The sequence below is a fragment of the Carcharhinus amblyrhynchos genome, chromosome 12 (assembly GCF_965287045.1).
Source record: "Carcharhinus amblyrhynchos chromosome 12, sCarAmb.v2.hapA, whole genome shotgun sequence".
NCBI classification, from domain to species: domain Eukaryota; kingdom Metazoa; phylum Chordata; class Chondrichthyes; order Carcharhiniformes; family Carcharhinidae; genus Carcharhinus; species Carcharhinus amblyrhynchos.
In genome coordinates, this window is record NC_137335.1 from 73,196,666 (window position 1) to 73,215,816 (window position 19,151).

At 40.6% G+C, this 19,151-nt stretch overlaps 1 protein-coding gene across 6 annotated transcripts in view; it reads left to right on the top strand.

Moving 5' to 3' along the window:
• The window catches only part of birc6 (baculoviral IAP repeat containing 6), a 232,795-nt gene that overhangs the window by 121,962 nt on the left and 91,682 nt on the right, over positions 1 to 19,151 (top strand). For all 6 annotated transcript variants that reach the window (XM_080200712.1, XM_080200715.1, XM_080200714.1 and 3 more), the window contains 7 exons: positions 836 to 1,092; positions 2,215 to 2,323; positions 3,815 to 4,036; positions 7,352 to 8,144; positions 9,759 to 9,902; positions 16,581 to 16,710; positions 18,355 to 18,486. In XM_080200712.1, coding sequence (XP_080056838.1) covers positions 836 to 1,092; positions 2,215 to 2,323; positions 3,815 to 4,036; positions 7,352 to 8,144; positions 9,759 to 9,902; positions 16,581 to 16,710; positions 18,355 to 18,486 — 1,787 coding nt within the window. The remainder of the gene's footprint in view (positions 1 to 835; positions 1,093 to 2,214; positions 2,324 to 3,814; positions 4,037 to 7,351; positions 8,145 to 9,758; positions 9,903 to 16,580; positions 16,711 to 18,354; positions 18,487 to 19,151) is intronic.

A 19,151-nucleotide genomic window follows, 5' to 3' on the forward strand; every position in this document is an offset into this window, starting at 1 on the left:
CGAGGCAGAATAACCATCTTTTATCTTAAATTAAAATAGGCAATTTAAAACATAACCGCCTTATAAAGTCTAATATTTGTAACAATGTCTATCTCCCAACCAATCTACTTGGAAATATGCATGTATTCTAGAGATCATAACGGATTGACTATCTAAAGTCTTGGGTAAATGCCTGCTTTTAGAGCCTACATTGGTTATATTATTTTGCACGTTTAGAATGTAATCTTTCCATCATAAGTGTATCAAATGTTAAGTATTGAGTTTAATACTTTATCAAAAAATGTCAATTTTCTAAAGTTATATTAGAACTCATTGTTTGATGGTGGATCTTCTGAAGTCATAGCTGGTCTTGGAAGTCAGTGACGGACACATCAACTTGGATAATTCTGGGTTTAATCCTTATTCCATGCTCAAAGTAGTTGATCTCAGTCACTAAGTGGTGAGATGCTACAATTAGCTTCAGTAGGGAAAAATGAATTTGTGTTTCTATGTCTAGTCTCTGTCCAATACTGTGCAAATGTATGCAGGCTTGTAGACATCAGGTAAGAACAGAATCTGCTTCAACTGTGATGCTCATCCATATTTGCGTTGTCAGCTTGGACTCTATCTGCCCTCCATTTGATTTATTGTCACTCATGGGAATAGGTTCATGCAAGGAGAAAATAGCTGTGGAAGGAGAGCATGGAAAATGGATTTGGTGGGAAAGAAATTTTTACTTTGTCCCAAGTATTCCTTGTATATTCTACAAGTTCTTGGACTGAATTTGGCACAGTTACAATGGGATGAATAGCTGTCTTCTGTTCTGTATGATTCTATGATTTACTTCTATTTTCAGTATTGGTTGGATGCGACTGCTTCACCATTGTTTGACCCACATAAGTGAACTTGAGGCTATGATGGCCAGTGCAGCAGCTCCTACTGCAAACCTGCTGCAGACTTGTGCGGCATTGCTGATGTCACCATATTGCGGTATGCATTCACCAAATATTGAAGCTGTGTTGGTAAAGATTGGGTTGCAGTCGACCAGGATTGGCCTAAAACTGATTGATATTCTCCTAAGGAATTGTGCTGCTTCAGGCACTGACCCAACAGGTAAGAAATACTTTAATTTATGTTATTTAAGCTGAAGTGGGAAACGGGCTTAATTAAGCTCTTTGACTAATCCAGTAGTAATTTGTGAAATGAGTGAAGATGACACTAAAACTGACAGATGAGGAAACAGGCAATTTCTTTTTCACCATGCCAGCAGAAATTAGCTGGTGATTGCTTCGTTAATTTAGCCCTTGTAAAAAAACAATCTGGAGTTGGCTTTGGCATCTGTTAGAAAAATAGAAAATAGGTCATTTGGCCCTTTGAGCTTGCACCACCATTCAACATGATCATGCGCTTTCAGTATCCCACGCCTGCTTTCTCGCCATACTCCTTGATCCCATTAGCCACAAGGGCCACGTCCAGCTCTCTCTTGAACATATCTAACAAACTGGCCCCAACAGCTTTCTGTGGCAGACAATTCCACAGGTTCACAACTCAATGACGAAGTTCTTCCTCATCTCACCCAGAACGTCTTACCCCTTTATTCTTAGGCTGTGACTCCTAGTTCTACTCTTTCCCAGCAATGGGAACAGTCTTCCTGCATCTAACCTTTCCAGTCCCAATAGGATTTTATGTTTCTGTGAGGTCCCCTCTCATTCTTCTAAATTCCAGTGAGTACAAAACACATTGGTCCAATCTTTCTTATGTCAGTCCTGCCATTCCAGGAATCAGTCTGGTGAACCTTTGCTGGACTCCCTCAGTAGCAGAAATGTCCTTCCTCGGACTAGGAGACCAAAACTGCATACAATACTCTAGGTATGGCCTCACCAAGGCCCTGTATAACTGCAGCAAGGCACCATTACACCTCTATACTCTAAAGGGATCTTACTCCTATACTCTAACGGACATCCTTACTCCTATACTCAGTAATAGTAATGGTAGAAAGATGGACTTGATGGGTAAAATTGCCTTTTTTCCTTACTTACTTCGTGAGAAATTTAGAATGGTCACCACCTGAATGAAAAATAGGTGTTTAGTCAGATGATGTCCTGCACTGAGAGACAGAAGTTATCAATTTTTTTGCTTCCCCTTTGCTTTCCAGTGGCCCTACCTCCAAACCACAGACTAACCAACCCTCTGGAAAGTAACTTTGATCATTCTAACAACTTTTTGTTTGTCTAGATTTGAACAGCCCTTTGCTTTTTGGACGACTGAATGGTCTATCTTCTGATTCAACAATCGATATCCTGTATCAACTTGGAACAACTCAGGACCCTGGCACTAAAGACAGGTAATACATCAGTATTGTATGGGGAAGATTTGATTTGATTTTCTATGGATAAATTATTCTTTGGGAAATTTTAATATATAATGGTCTAAGCAATGCCTTTTTACAACAGGCAAAATGTGTTAAGGATAATTTATCTCGCCAAAATGGCCATGCAGTGGATGTGTCTTTTTACTACCACTTTACTGCTATGTAAACACTCCACAGCAGCTTTTCCAGGTGAGATTTTATAGTGCCTGTTTGTAAAATAACATAGTGACCAACCTTATGTTTGCTGACATTTTAAATTGTAGATAATGCATTTATTATCTTCATGATATCCTGTTCGGCTCAGTATTGAGTTGCAAGGTTATTTTCAGATAAAGTCTGCAAATATAGAATCACAGAAACCCTACAGTGCAGAAGGAGGCCATTTGGCCCATCGAGTCTGCACCGACCACAATCCCGTCCAGGCCCTATCCCATTGCCCTGCTTATTTACCCTGCTAATCCCCCGACACAAGTGTTAATTTAGCATGGCCAATCAACCTAACCTGCACATCTCTGGACTGTGGGAGGAAACCAGAGCACCCAGAGGAAACCCACGCAGACATGAGAAGGATGTGTGAACTCCACACCCACAGTGACCGAAGCCAGGATTCGAACTGGGTCCCTGGTGCTATGAGGCAACAGTGCTAACAATTGTGCCACTAAAAACTGTTTTAAAAATAAAATACCAGAAAGCACTGCAGAGTAGATTCTAACTGAATGTTCTGGCACCTTAGTTATCCCTGAGCTTCAACCTGTTGCATCACCAAGGAGCCTGCTGCCGGACAGCTAGAACACCAACTTGCTAGATTGAAGGCTGATTCATGATGCAGATTTTGCAGATCCTGTAACGTACAATAGGCTGAAGCTATACAAACCATGTCTAATTTTACTGGCAGAATTTTACGATGGAAAGATATCAAAAAGTTAGCTTTAAATTACTTAACCTGAAGGAGAAGCAGGAATACTTTTTTGAGATGCTAAAAGAAGATGTGGGCAGTCGCCGTCCCAGCTCCACCCTCTTTTGCCAATGAGGTAGTTAATGTCTGTATGTTGAACTTCAGTCTTTGGAATGTTTATTCACCTGGTTTAGATTAACTAATTCATCTGGGAGAGATACCAAAATTACCTATGCTTTCCAAGTTCCTTGCACAAGGATCAGTGCATTGCAATGTCTGAGCATCCTGCCTGTTTTGTTTCCTTCCCATTCCTAGCCCAGTAGCTTTAATGCCAATAGTATCCCAATTCTACTGGTTGTCATCAGGTTGGAACTTCATTTCAATCCAGTGATTAATCTGTTTCTACCAATTTAACAATGCGGAGAGTGTTGTTGATTTCTGACTTGGATGACATTTTGATGGTGGGAATTGTTGTTGTGTACTTTAGTTTCCAGCTTTTAAGGAAGGAACATATATTGACATTTAGTTTTCAAGTTCACTGAGCTAATGCACAATTTTTTCTTTTTCAGGATACAAGCTTTGCTGAAGTGGGTTTATGACTCTGCGGGAGTGGCTGCACTAAAGAGAAGTGGCCACATGGCCTCTGTAAATTCTGAGAACGTAACTCGCGAGTATGGTCTCCTTATGCCATCACCTTCTCACTTGCATTGTGTAGCTGCTGTCCTATGGCATAGCTACGAGTTACCAGTCGAGTATGATCTTCCAGGCTTGCTAAACAGAGAACTGTTTGAGTAAGTATTGTGCTTCTTAAAGTATTTCATTGTTTCAAAATGACCTTCAGTGATTTCTGTTCATATATGTATTATTCTATATGGATTTATAGGTTATTTAAAAGTAGTTTAAAATCAGTTACTTTTGGAATTTTCGACTTGAAACATCATGTTAATCTGTCACCAGAGGTTGTGATGTGGTGATGGATACAATGGAAGTAACATCAATTTTTAAAGAAAAATTTTGGAGAGTTGTCAACTTTGTAATCTGCAAAGTGTGTCTTCAAAACCATTTTCTGTTTAAGATTGTGCGTAGGCAAGTTGTGTCCAGATCTTGTAACCTTAACAAACCTCTGTCCCAACAGCAAGGTCAATATTAGAAAGTTCCTTTTCAGTGAGGGATGGTAGGTTCAACCAATATCCTACTACTGATCCTAAATTTAAGTTGGAAACTTTTCATGACTGAAAGAGTAATGGATGAGTGGATTTGTGGGGGGATTTGTCTCATGTAATGGCTTGCTCTACATTTGGCATCAATATCAATCTCAAATTCTGATTCCCAGTTTCCTTTTATGAACAGAAAAAAATGGTGCAGGAGTGGTCCATCAGCCCTTTTGAGCTTACTCCTTCATTTAATAAGGCCTTAGTTGATCAGATCATGGCCTTAGTTCTACTTTCCTGCCTGCAGCCCATAACCCTTGCTGTCTTGTCAATCAAAAATCTGTATAGAACATAGAACATTACAGCGCAGAACAGGCCCTTCCGCCCACGATGTTGCGTCGACCAGTTAAAAAACAATGACCCACTAATCTAAACCAATCCCTTTTCGTCCATAAACCTATCCATGGATCTCTTAAACGCCCCCAAACTAGGCGCATTTACAACTGCAGCAGGCAGGGCATTCCAATCCCTCACCACCCTCTCGGTAAAGAACCTACCCCTGACATCTGTCCTATAACTACCCCCCCTTAATTTAAAGCCATGCCCCCTCGTGCTAGCTTTCTCCATCCGAGGAAAAAGGCTATCACTATCCACCCTTTCTAAACCTCTAATCATCTTGTATGTTTCAATAAGATCCCCTCTTAGCCGCCTTCTTTCTAGTGAAAACAACCCCAAATCCCTCAGTCTCTCCTCATAGGACCTCCTCTCCATACCAGGCAACATCCTGGTAAACCTCCTCTGCACCCTCTCCAAAGCCTCCACATCCTTCCTGTAATGTGGGGACCAGAACTGCACACAGTACTCCAAGTGCGGCCGCACCAGAGTTGTGTACAGTTGCAACATGACGCTGCGACTCCTAAATTCAGTCCCCCTACTAATAAATGCCAAGACACCGTATGCCTTCTTAACAACCTTATCTACTTGATTCCCAACTTTCAGGGATCTATGTACACATACACCTAGATCCCTCTGTTCATCCACACTATTCAGAGTCCTACCGTTAGCCCTATACTCCACACATCTGTTATTCCTACCAAAGTGAATTACCTCACACTTCTCTGCATTAAACTCCATCCGCTACCTCTCAGCCCAGTTCTGCAACCTATCTAAGTCTCCCTGCAAACTATGACACCCTTCCTCACAATCTACCACACCTCCGACTTTGGTGTCATCAGCAAATTTACTAATCCACCCAACTATACCCTCATCCAGATCATTAATAAAAATTACAAACAGCAGTGGCCCCAAAACAGATCCCTGAGGCACACCACTCGTAACCAAACTCCATGACGAATATTTACCATCAACCACCACCCTCTGTCTCCTATCTGCTAGCCAATTCCTGATCCAATTTCCTAGACTACCCTCAATCCCATACATCTGCATTTTCTGCAGAAGCCTACCATGGTGAACCTTATCAAACGCCTTACTAAAATCCATATATACCACGTCAACTGCCTTACCCCCATCCACCTCTTTGGTCACTTTCTCAAAAAACTCAATTAGGTTAGTAAGGCACGACCTCCCCGCTACAAAACCATGCTGACTACCTCCAATCAATTCATTACTCTCCAAATAACTATAAATCCTATCCCTAATAATTTTTTCTAAAACCTTGCCCACAACAGAAGTAAGACTCACCGGTCTATAATTCCCGGGGAAGTCTCTGTTCCCCTCCTTAAACAATGAACTCAGCCATGAATATATTTAATGAGTCAATTTCTACTGCATTATGGGTAGAGAATAACAATCAGGAGAATTTTATTCTCTGCCCTTAGCCTGAAACCTCGATGTCAACCACAAACGAATTAGTAGACATTTGTCCTTGAAACCTAGGGTTTCTAGTTCAATCAACATCAAAAGAAGCAGATTATCTGTTCATTATCATGCTGCTGTTTGTGGGAGTTGGTGGAGTGAAAATTAGCTGCTGCATTTTCCTACATTACAACAGCTACTATAATTCAAAAAGTTTTTGATTGGCTGTAAAGTGCTTTGAGAAGTCTGGTCACGAAAAGCACTATATAAACACAATTCTTTAACTATGTCCACTAGTTCTAGGTTTGCAGCATAAGCAGAAACACGCCCTTGGCATCTACCCTGTCAAGTTAATTCAGAATCTTGTATGTTTCAATAAGAGCATTTTTCATCTAAACTTCAGTGAATATAGGCCTAACCTGCTTGATATTTCCTAATCAAGACAACCTCTTCATACTAAGAATCAAACTAGTGAATTTTCTCTGAACTGCCTCTAATGAAACTATACATTCCTCCTTAAGTGAGGAGACCAGAACTGGTGTGCTCTCACCGATGTCCTGTTCGGGTACAACAAGATTTCCTGACTTTTTGTTTCACCCCCATGCAGTAAAGACCAACATACTGTACTCGCATGCTAACTTTTTTGTGATTAGTGTATGAGGACACTGAGACCATTCTGAAACATGGTATTCTGTTGTTTCTCTGCACTGCTTGTCTATTCCTCCTACCAAAGTGGACAACCTTCCTTTTTACTATTTATTTATCTGCTTCCAGATGCACCCATAACATAGTCCATTAGAGCACTTCGCTGGTATTACGGGAGATGTGAAATGATGGGTTTATGTTGATTGGGGAAGTTGGGATGAAATAGTGTCAAATTCAAAAAAATCTCATGGAGATTATTAAATGCTGTGCTGAGAAGATCCAGCTTCTTCACTATTTTACATTGCATGTATTGCTATACTTCTGCTTTTGCATTTCTGTACATTGTTGCAATGTACAATTTATGTGGGCCAATATACCTTTTTGTACAGTAGCTTAAATTTGAACCTTTTAAGTTTCTCTGCTACAACCACATTTATTTTGCCAAAGTGATTTCAAACTTGTGCTATGAGATAATTGTAAATTTTGTCTTTTCAGATTGCTGTACAACTGGTCAATGTCACTTCCTTGCAACATGGTTCTGAAGAAATCTGTAGACAGTTTGCTATGTTCCATGTGCCACATTCATCCAAGCTACTTTTCTTTGCTAATGGGTTGGATGGGCATCACTCTGCCTTCTCTACAAATGCAGCACAGGCTTTCAATGACAGATGACAGCAAGAAAGAGGATTTGGATTCTGCTTTAACGGATGACTCCAAAAATGCACAAGCGCCCATTGCACTAAATGAATCACACCTTGTAACTCTAGCAGCAGCAACCCAATCTCCAGAAGCTATCAAACAGCTCCTGGAGTCAAGTCTACCTTCAATGCTTGTGAAGAGCTTAATCAGGTTCTGCTTCAATCATATTTCCAGTTTGGATTGTGCAGTGCCTTATGCAGAGGTCACCACTGATAGAAACAAGCGGCATCATTCTCAGCAGCATGTAATCAGTAAGGTCCCCCTCACAGCAGATCTGGTGGCACCTGTTCTGCGGTTTCTAACTGAAGTAGGCAGCAGCCACACCATGAAGGATTGGTTAGGGGGACCTGAAGTAAACCCCTTATGGACTGCCCTCTTGTTCCTGCTGTGCCACTCCAGTAGCAGCAGCTCTGGACACCACCATCACAATGGGTCTCAACATATTGGGTCAAGATATCTTCCTTCTGCCTCATCACCTGCAGGAGTGGGACTGACCACTCAACAGAGAACAGCAATTGAAAATTCCACAGTGGCATTTTTCTTGCAGTGCATTTCTTGTCATCCAAACAATCAAAAGTTAATGGCTCAGGTAATGGCAATGTTTTAGCATTTCTGATTGATGAGTGCCTTTATCCAGTGTGTAGCTGGCCACATGAACTGAACATGACTGAAATGGATTTGGAAACTAACCCTAAGTATATTTGCAACTAATTTTTTTTATCCAGATATTGAAAAAAAATCAAAAAAAAATCAAAATTACACTTAAGCTGTATTCAGACCTTTTCCCTGGAAGGGAGGAAAGGAGTCACTTGGAACTGTTGACTCATTCTGTTGATGAATTCTGGCATCTCTGCTACCTTAATCATAATTCCACTTTTAGAAATATTAGTGGTTTATTCAGTGGGATGATTCTCTGTAAGCTCCATCCTCATTTTTTTTTATTCATCTGTGGGACATGGGTGTCACTGACCTGACCAGCATTTATTGCCTGTCCCAGTTGTCTGAGAGCAGCTGAGAGTTAACCACAGTGCTGTGTCTCTGGAGTCACATGTAGGCCAGACCAGGTAAGATTGGCATTTTTTTTCCCCCTAAAGTATATTAGTGAACCAGGTGGGTTTTTCTGACAATCGACAGTGGTTTTGTGGTCAGTAGTAGATTCTTAATTTCAGGTTTTTTATTACTTTCAAATTCAAACATCTGCTGTGGGACTCAACCTGAGTCCCAATTTACTGTGTCTGTGCATATATTTTTTAGCAAGGGTTAGGGTACAGCACCTTCACGAGAACATGTGGAAAAACTACAGGACAGCTGAAGTCTTCAGACTTGCTTGTCTAAATGGTTTTTTACATGGTGCACTTACTTGCCAAGCTATGAAGGAAGCTTTGCGGAAATGACTTTATTCCTCATCAGTTGTTACACTTCACCTCTCTCCTCATGATCACTTTGCTGGTTCTTCATTTGCCAACAACCTTTCAGTAGCTCCCCAAATGTCTGCTTTCAAATTTCCAACTTCACCTGACATTCAAACACACACACACCCCCCCGCCCCCCCAATAGCAAGTGTGATTGAATAACAATGAGTTATGAAATCGTAGCTTATTTTGTTTCTCTGTAGACCAGGGCCATTGAGGCCATTTTTTTGACTTCCCAACTAAAATCAACTTCCCTTCAAAACAGGCAAGAAATTGAAATTTGGATGATCCTGATTTGTATGAGTCAGCTACTTCCAAGATACATTCACCAAGCCATTTAAGTAGCTGCAGTGGTAATTTCTGCTGTCTGATATTCATTTAGTTTTATGAACTCTATCATCACCCTCAGTGGCTCTAAGTTCTACAGTGCATTTCATGAAAACCACTAAATTCTTAATAGCCAAATTAAGTTAAAAGAAGTTAATTTGGACACTTCATAGAATCATAGAATCCCTACAGTGCAGAAGGAAGCCATTTGATCTATTGAGTCTGCACCGACCACAATCCCACTCAGGCCCTATTCCCCCTCATTTATCCTACTAATCCTCCTGACACAAGGTCAATTTAGCATGGCTAATCATCCTCACCCACACATCTTTGGACTTGTACAGGTTTGTGAAAAAAGTTTGAAGTAACTGGATTTTAGTATTTTGCTGAGATATGTTTAAATACTGTGAGAAATTTGTCAGATTCCCATTAAGATCTTCATTTTAAAATTTAAATATTTTCAGGTTCTGTGCGAATTATTCCAATCAACACCTCAGCGACCAAATGTCCCAACATCTGGAAATATTTCAGGCTTTATCAGGAGGCTTTTCTTGCAGCTAATGCTTGAAGATGAAAAAGTGACTGTGTTCCTTCATTCTCCTTGCCCTGTAAGTACTGACTGATGTTGTCAACTGAGCTAAATATTTTCTGAATGCTGCCTTGGAACCAGACAAAAGTAATGCATGGCTTCTTTGGGGGAACTTGTAGTCGGATCTACTGAATGAAATGGAAGTAATGTTTAGAATATTGAGTGCAGATGGCAGGAGCACGTTGATCCAGCAATGACTAGTGACTCAGTTGTGCATTACGATTCATGAAGGTGCCTCATCATGTTTACAATAGTGTCACGAGAAAGATGTCCCATTCAAATACACATATTAACCAATTGGGCTTGGCTACTTCCAATTCAATATAGCGCATAAAACACAATTTAAATCAAACTGTGAGCCTGAATGTGTAGAAGGTACATTGACTTCAGTGTGCTTTTGTTGCTCAGTTTAAGTTGTGAATGAGAACGGTGATACAAATATTCATTTATTCACAAAGGGTCACATGCTGGTTTGAAGATGGATTCAAATGAAGGGATTGTTAGTTTTTTTTGTCACTTTGAGTTGATCCGTGCACTTGTACGGATATTCACAAATACTGTTTTAAAAGAGCCCATAGTCTGCTGTGTGAACTGTCCTGACTCATTCTGGTATCAGTTTTCTAGCCGCTATATTGGCAACAACAATAACGCAAATAGTTATGGGGATAGTGAGCATAAAAGGCATTGAAGTCTCTGATCAGCCATGATCATGTTGGAGTATAACGTTGGCAAGTGAGGTTATCCACTTTGGTAGAAATAATAGTAGGAGGGATTATTATTTAAAGGGTGAAAAGCTGCAGCATGCTACTGTGCAGAGGGACCTGGGGGTCCTTGTGCATGAATCGCAAAAACCCAGTCTGCAGGTGCAGTGGGTGATCAAGAAGGCGAATGGAATGTTGGCCTTTATAGCGAGGGGGATAGAACATAAAAGCAATTGTACAGGGCACTGGTGAGGCTGCAACTGGAGTACTGTGTGCAGTTTTGGTCCCCGCATTTGTAAAAGGATATATTGGTCTTGGAGGGAGTACAGAGAAGGTTCACCAGGCTGATACCAGAGATGAGGGGTTTAGCTTATGAATAGACTGGGTCTGTACTTGTTAGAGTTTAGAAGGCTGAGGGGACAAGATAATGAAGGGGCTAGATAGGGTAGAGGTAGAAATTCTTCCCGCTTAGAAAGGATAGCAGAGCTAGAGGGCGCAGCCTCAGAATAAGGGGAGGGGGGGTGCAGTTTATAAGAGTTGAGGAAGAACTTCTTCACTCAAAAGGTGGTGAATCTCTGGAATTCTCTGCCCATTGAAGTGGTGGAGGCTACCTCATTGAATATATTTAAATCACGGGTAGGTAGATTTCTGATAGACAAGGGAATTAAGGGTTATGGGGAGAAAGCGGGAAAGTGGAACTGAGCCACTTCAGATCAGCCATGATCTTATTGAATGGCAGGGCAGGCTCGAAGGGCTAGATGGCCTACTCCTGCTCCTATTTCTTGTGTTCTTATGAATGGTGAAGTAGACATGACAGGCTGCATGGCCTACTCCTTTTGCTGTCTCTGTAGTTTCATCTAAAATTGCATGCTCTATACTTAATTATCTAGATCATTTATACTTATGGACTTCATAGAGTTCAGTATAAAATCTTGGAATCCAAGAAATGGAAATGGAATTTGGCTGTAAACTGGTGTCCTTGATTATTGGAAAAACAGTTAATTTAGATAATATAGATCAGGCCCATGGTTCACTGATTCTAATGAAAAGTGATTTAATTTCATTGCATAATTCACAAGCTTTCAAGAACTTTGTGTGATAAAAGTAGAATTTGTTATTGTCTATCAGATTAAACCAGCAATCCACATTTCAGGTCAATAAACCTGAATCTATTTCTTGGTTAAAATGTAGTGACGCATCCACTAGATGGCTTCCTTAGACTTTGTGCTCAATGTTATAAGCGAGTCTAAGATGGAGTTGCTGTAAGATTTCTGAATCTTTGCTTTACATGCATGTAGTCACATTTGATTTGCTGAGAAGTGCTATGAGATTCTGGTATCAACAATTATTCTTCATTTCAAAATTATTTAATGTGGATGGATTTAATATTCAGTTTGTAACATTATGTTTCAACTTGTTATTTCATAATTCAAAATTCCTTAATGCAAATAAAACTACAGACTATAAATGTATGTGGTGAAGTATAGGCAAAAACAATTTTACCCCTTTGTAAGAATCATAACTTAAGCACAGGAGACCATTTGCCGTTGTATCTTCACAGTGCTTAGCCCCTCTTTCTGACTTGCCATTCTTTCCCACCTCCATTCTTTCTCATACTTTTTAATATCCTAATGCTTATTTCCCATTTAAATGTTATGATTGATCATGTCATAGGCATGATTAAACACCTTCAATTGATTTTGGGCTCAGGACTTTTGGACAGCTATTCAACTATTATTGCTATTATTATTATAACCTATTAGCACCTGTTCACATTTGTTTTATGTTTAGCTTTTGAATGCCCCTATTGGGTGAAGTCATTATGTTCACTAACATTAGCAACACAAAACCAGCGGGAATTTTAAAAATTGAAAATACCAGTAATTTACTCTAGTAGCAACAGGATTTGTTGAGTGTATTCGAGCTCCATCTGCTATTGACATGTTCTTTCACTTCATTACCAATAACCTTTGTTCTTTATTTAAATATGCAACAGATAGGTTTGTATGCCAATTTCCTGTTTTATGGTAGAATTGACATGTAATGGAAAAGTTTTGGAATTCATGAAAGTTGACTTGATGCTTCTGATAACAGCAGTGATGTTCTAGGTCTGGACTAAAAATTTCCTTGATTTCTATCTGGAGACATGAATCCAACTACAACAGCTGGGGAATTTAAATTTAATTAAATCTGGAATAAAAAGGTGACATCACTAATAGTGACCACGAATCTACTAGCTCATCTTAAAAAGTTGTCTGGTTCAGTAACTACAGGGAAGGAAATCTGCCAGTTGGGACTATATGTAACTCTGCACCCAGAGTTGTGATTGTCTCTTAAAGGCCTTCTGAAGTGGCCTAGCGAGCCATTCAGTTGTATCAAACCCTTATGTAAAAGTCATAATAGAACATAGAACATTACAGTGCAGAACAGGCCCTTCGGCCCACGATGTTGCGCGGACCAGTTAAAAAGTAATGACCCTCTAACCTAAACCAAACCCTTTCCATCCATAAACCTATCCACGGATCTCTTAAATGCCCCCAAACTAGGCGCATTTACAACTGCAGCAGGCAGGGCATTCCAATCCCTCACCACCCTCTGGGTAAAGAACCTACCCCTGACATCCGTCCTATAACTACCACCCCTTAATTTACAGCTATGCCCCCTCGTGCTAGCTTTCTCCATCCGAGGAAAAAGGCTATCACTGTCCACCCTATCTAAACCTCTAATCATCTTATATGTTTCAATAAGGTCCCCTGTTAGCCGCCTTCTTTCTAACGAAAACAACCTCAAACCCCTCAGTCTCTCCTCATAGGACCTCCCCTCCATACCAGGCAACATCCTGGTAAACCTCCTCTGCACCCTCTCCAAAGCCTCCACATCCTTCCTATAATGTGGGGACCAGAACTGCACACAATACTCCAAGTGCGGCCGCACCAGAGTCTTGTACAGTTGCAACATGACGCTGCGGCTCCTAAATTCAATCCCCCTACCAATAAACGCCAAGACACCGTATGCCTTCCTAACAACCCTATCTACTTGATTCCCAACTTGCAGGGATCTATGTACACATACACCTAGATCCCTCTGTTCATCCACACTATTCAGAGTCCTACCGTTAGCCCTATACTCCACACATCTGTTATTCCTGCCAAAGTGAATTACCTCACACTTTTCCACATTAAACTCCATCCGCCACCTCTCGGCCCAGCTCTGCAACCTATCTAAGTCTCCCTGCAGACTATGACACCCTTCCTCACAATCTACCACACCTCCGACTTTGGTGTCATCAGCAAATTTACTAATCCACCCAACTATACCCTCATCCAGATCATTTATAAAAATTACAAACAGCAGTGGCCCCAAAACAGATCCCTGAGGCACACCACTCGTAACTGAACGCCATGACGAATACTTCCCATCAACCACCACCCTCTGTCTCCTATCCGCCAGCCAATTCCTGATCCAATTACCTAAATCACCCTCAATCCCATACATCTGCATTTTCTGCAGAAGCCTTCCGTGGTGAACCTTATCAAACGCCTTACTAAAGTCCATATATACCACGTCAACTGCCTTACCCCCATCCACCTCTTTGGTCACTTTCTCAAAAAACTCAATAAGGTTAGTAAGGCACGACCTACCCTCCACAAAACCATGCTGACTATCTCCAATCAATTCATTACTCTCCAAATAACTATAAAACCTATCCCTAATAGTTTTTTCTAAAACCTTACCCACAACAGAAGTAAGACTCACCGGTCTATAATTCCCGGGGGAGTCTCTGTTCCCCTTCTTAAACAATGGGACAACATTCGCCATCCTCCAATCCTCCGGCACTATACCTGTGACCAACGACGACCTGAAGATCAGAGCCAGAGGCTCTGCAATCGCCTCTCTTGCCTCCCTGAGAATCCTAGGGTAAATCCTGTCCGGCCCAGGGGACTTATCTATTTTCAAACCCTCAAGAATATCTAGCACATCCTCCTTATCAACTGCAATACTGTCCAGTTTACAACCCTGTAACCCAGTGTTCTCCACAGCTACATTTATGTCCCCCTGCGTGAACACCGAAGAGAAATATTGGTTCAATGCCTCTCCAATCTCTTCTGGCTCCACACACAAATTCCCACTGCTGTCTCTAACTGGCCCCAATCTTGCCCTAACCAACCTTCTGTTCTTAACATATCTATAGAACGCCTTAGGATTCTCCTTAATCCTATCAGCCAAAGTCTTCTCATGTCCTCTTTTAGCCCTTCTTAACTCACTCTTTAACTCCCTCCTAGCCAATCTAAAGCTTTCTAGTGCACTACCTGAGCCCTCAAGTCTCATCCGGACATAAGCCTCCTTTTTCTTTTTAACCAGCGAACCAACTTTCTTAGTGCACCACGGTTCCCTAGCTCTACCAATTCCTCCTTGCCTGACAGGGACATACATATCAAGGACTTGCAGTAGCTGCTCCTTGAAAAAACTCCACATTTCAGACGTTCCGAGACCCTGTAGTCTCCTAGTCCAACCTATGCTTCCTAATTCTCTCCTAATAGCCTCATAATTACCCTTCCCCCAGCTAAAACTACTGACCCGAGGTTCATGCCTATCCCTTTCCATCACTAAGGTGAACGTAATCGAATTGTGGTCACTATCACCAAAATGCACACCAACTTCCAAGTCTAACACCTGGTCTGGCTCATTTCCCAGCACCAAATCCAATATAGCCTCACCTCTAGTTGGCCTATCAACATACTGAGTCAAAAAACCTTCCTGCACGCTTTGCACAAAAACTGACCCCTCTAATGAGCTACAGCTATAGCTATTCCAATCAATATTAGTAAAGTTAAAGTCCCCCATAACAATTACCCTATTACTTTCACTCCTATCCAGGATCGTCTCCGCAATCCTTTCCTCAACCTCTCTAGAACTTTTAGGAGGTCTATAAAAGACTCCCAACAGGGTGACCTCCCCTCTCCTATTTCTAATCTCAGCCCATACTACCTCAACAGACAAGTCCTCATCAAACTTCCTCTCTGACACCGTGATACAATCCTTGACTAATAATGCTACCCCTCCCCCCCTTCTACCTCCTTCTCTGCCCCGACTGAAGCATTTGAACCCCGGAATCTGCAACAACCATTCCTGACCCTGCTCTATCCATGTCTCTGAAATGGCCACAACATCATAGTCCCAGGTACTGATCCACGCTGCAAGTTCATCCACTTGATTGCGAATACTCCTCGCATTAAAGTATACGCATTTCAAACCCTGCTCCGCTTCACCCCCACGATGCCGTACATTGCAGTCCCCATCTGTGCCCCCCTCACTTTCACCCCCGCTACTCAGGATCCCACCCCCCCCTCTGAATCAGTTTAAACCCCCCTGCATAGCCTTTGCAAATTTTCTCCCCAAGATATTGGGGAATATGTGAATATCTATGTTATATGTACTGCAGAGTTCAAGGGGTGCCTTGCCCAACACCTTTCTACATGTAGTTAGGGAAAGGCAAAGACCTAGTAGCAGAAGTAGGTCATCAGTCCAATATTAAATCTGCTCCTCCATTCAATGAGGTCATGTCTGATGTGCCGCATTCCATGAGCTAATTAAAAAAGAATTGTTACTTGTGCATATGATGTTCTAACATCGGGGAGAGGAGGAGAGGCGGGGGCATCGGTGTTATATGTGCACGATTTGATGTAGATGACAGGGCAGTGTGAGAATGTAGTTGACAAGGTATAATGGATCTGATGATTCTGTTGTAACTCTCAATGTTGCAGATTAGATTAGATTGGACAGATAAAGAAAGCCATTAAAAAATAGGAGGAGGGTGTAAATTTGAATAGTCTTATTTGCTTGCATGTAGAATAAGAACTGATACAGACTAATTTCCATGTTATAACTTTGATCTAATTCTATTCTTAATTTTCTTTGGCCTGTGCCACGTGCCTTTAGTTCATTCCATTGAGAGCCATAGTTACTTATCATCTGCCACAATGTTTTTCTTTTAGCTCTACAAAGGCAGAATTAATGCTACCAGCCATGTAATCCAGCATCCCATGTATGGAGCTGGACATAAATATCGCACCCTTCACTTGCCAATTTCAACCACATTGGCTGAAGTTTTGGACCGTGTATCAGGTAGGATTTTTAAACTTTGTATGTATTAAACCCTAATTCAGTAATTTTTTCAATAGTTCATCTTGTTTGCACAGATTTGCTGGTATACATGCAAAAGCTGTGACACCCTTAGACAGTGATTAAAGAATTGAACCTGCCCTTTTGAAAATTGGAAACACCTCCAGTCAGAACTGTGTGTGTGTGGCAAAATCCTTGACGTGATATAGATTCATGCATAATTATTGGTTGCATTTAAAGTCCTAATGTTGATTGCAAGCTGTTTTCTAGAATTAAAATAGGGGACAAGATTATACTGGGATGAATTGTTAAGGACCAAATTTTTTATACTTAATACAAAGAAGATTGTTTCAGTTATATGCGCATTTACTTGTGATGGATTGCACATTTAAAGGTCAAGGAGAAAATGAGATGTGAAATTCAACTGACTTTTAACATAAGTCAGTGGCAAATGGTCAAAGATCACGTGCACACTAATACAATGGGTGGGAGGAAAGTGGTCAACCCTGATCCAACTATAGAATCATAGAAATTTACAGTCTGGAAGGAGGCCTCTCCATTGCAATCAAATCTGTCCTAATGTTTGCTGATCCGAATTGCACACAGTACACATTCCATTACAGATAGTATTCCCTTCTTGTAGCCTAATCAGTGATTTTTTTTTGTGGTTCCGAGCATAATCTCCTAGCACTTAAATTCAGTGCCTCAGCTTATAAAAACAAGTATCCCACATCACTTCTTGACCTCCTGATCTATCTGTCCAGGCACCTACACAGATTCGTGGACATGGACTCCACTATTTATCATGTATTCTCTTGCCTTGTATTCTCTTGCCTTCCTCAAGTCCATAACCTCATACTTTTTGTGATTGAACTCCATTTGCCACTGTTCTGCCCTTCTGACTAGCCTGTTGATAACTGCTTGGAGTCTGCAGTTTCACTTTCATTATCATCCATATGGCCAATTTTTGTAAACTTATTACCTGCACCCCTACATTCAAATCCAAATCAATTGTTTATAGCAGAATACTGTTTGATAGCATTCAATATTGGAGACTTGGCCAGTTTGGTTATTGATCAAAGCCTTCAGCATTTCTCATTTTAAACTTCGAAATTAAAATTCACACTTTCAGTATTGTTCAAAGTCTCAAGATTGTGGCAGAGAATCATAAGATTCCATCATTAATTACCATTGAGTGGAAAATGCAAAGATTTATTAATTCAGATGTCAGGGTCAGTCTGTATAGTTCACGTTACAGATTTTAGTAATTAGTACCAAATCTGACAGACTCTGCAAATATTGTTTACCGTTTGTTAGTCAGTATTCCCCTAATAAATTATCCTTCCTACAAGACCTTGAATAAATAAGTTGTCCCTTCAAAATATCCAAGTAGCTCTACTAATCTAATGCAAGAAAAGTTGCTACAATGATGCATTGGTCTTGTGACTCAGTCAGAATGAAGGGCAGTTAATAAAGCAATATGCGATTGAAAGGGTGTGTTCACTTTAAACATGGTTCAGTAAGTTGTGTGTTTGGTATTAGGGAAAGCAATTCTGGAAGTAGATTGGAGGATTATATTAAAGTTAGGTTTGAAGTCGTGTCCTATGACATGTATGAATTTTCACCCTATGTATTTTTGTGCATTAGATACACCAAGTATCACTGCTAAATTAATCAGTGAGCAAAAAGAGGAAAAGGAGAAAAGGAACCAAGAGGAGAAAGACAAACTGAAGAGTGACAATGGCTTTCAAGACAACTACAGTGTTGTTGTTGCCTCTGGTAATTAATGTTTGTAATACATCTGTGCTCACTCTGTTCTGTATATGCTGCATTGTTGTTTTATATTGTAAATTCCTTCCAGCTAATGGTGGCCTCTTAATCATGCAGAAAAAGATTGTTGCTTTTTGGTTGACTTCAGAGTACTGTGGCAGAGTAAATACAGATTATTTCCCTAACCTTCTGTTCTGATAGATTATTTTCAATTGTCCAAGTACAAAGAGATTATAGATGTTGCAATTCACTTGAAAAATGTGTTGGATGGTGCTACGTTACATTACACACAATGCTTTCATGGTGTTCAAAGGCAGTGCAAGCCATACTTTTCATTTACATACTTGAATTCAGCGGGGATTTTTCTTATGTGCAACATAGCATGCTAGTAAGATTAAGAAAAGCTGCTTGCAGTATTATCCCTGCTCACCTGAATATATTCCACTAACAACATATTGGCAAATTTAAAGTTGGCTAAAAATTGACTGCTCTTGCGTGAATACCACAATAAATTTCTGTTGGTGAGCTTGGAGTACAAAAGTCCAAAGGAACATGTTTTGCTAAAAGTAATTCTTTCAATTTAAATTGGAAAGCATAACCTCTTCAATTTCTCATCTCTATAAATGCCCCTAACATGTCTCCCCTCTCTGATTGGTTGTTCTGTGACTATGCTG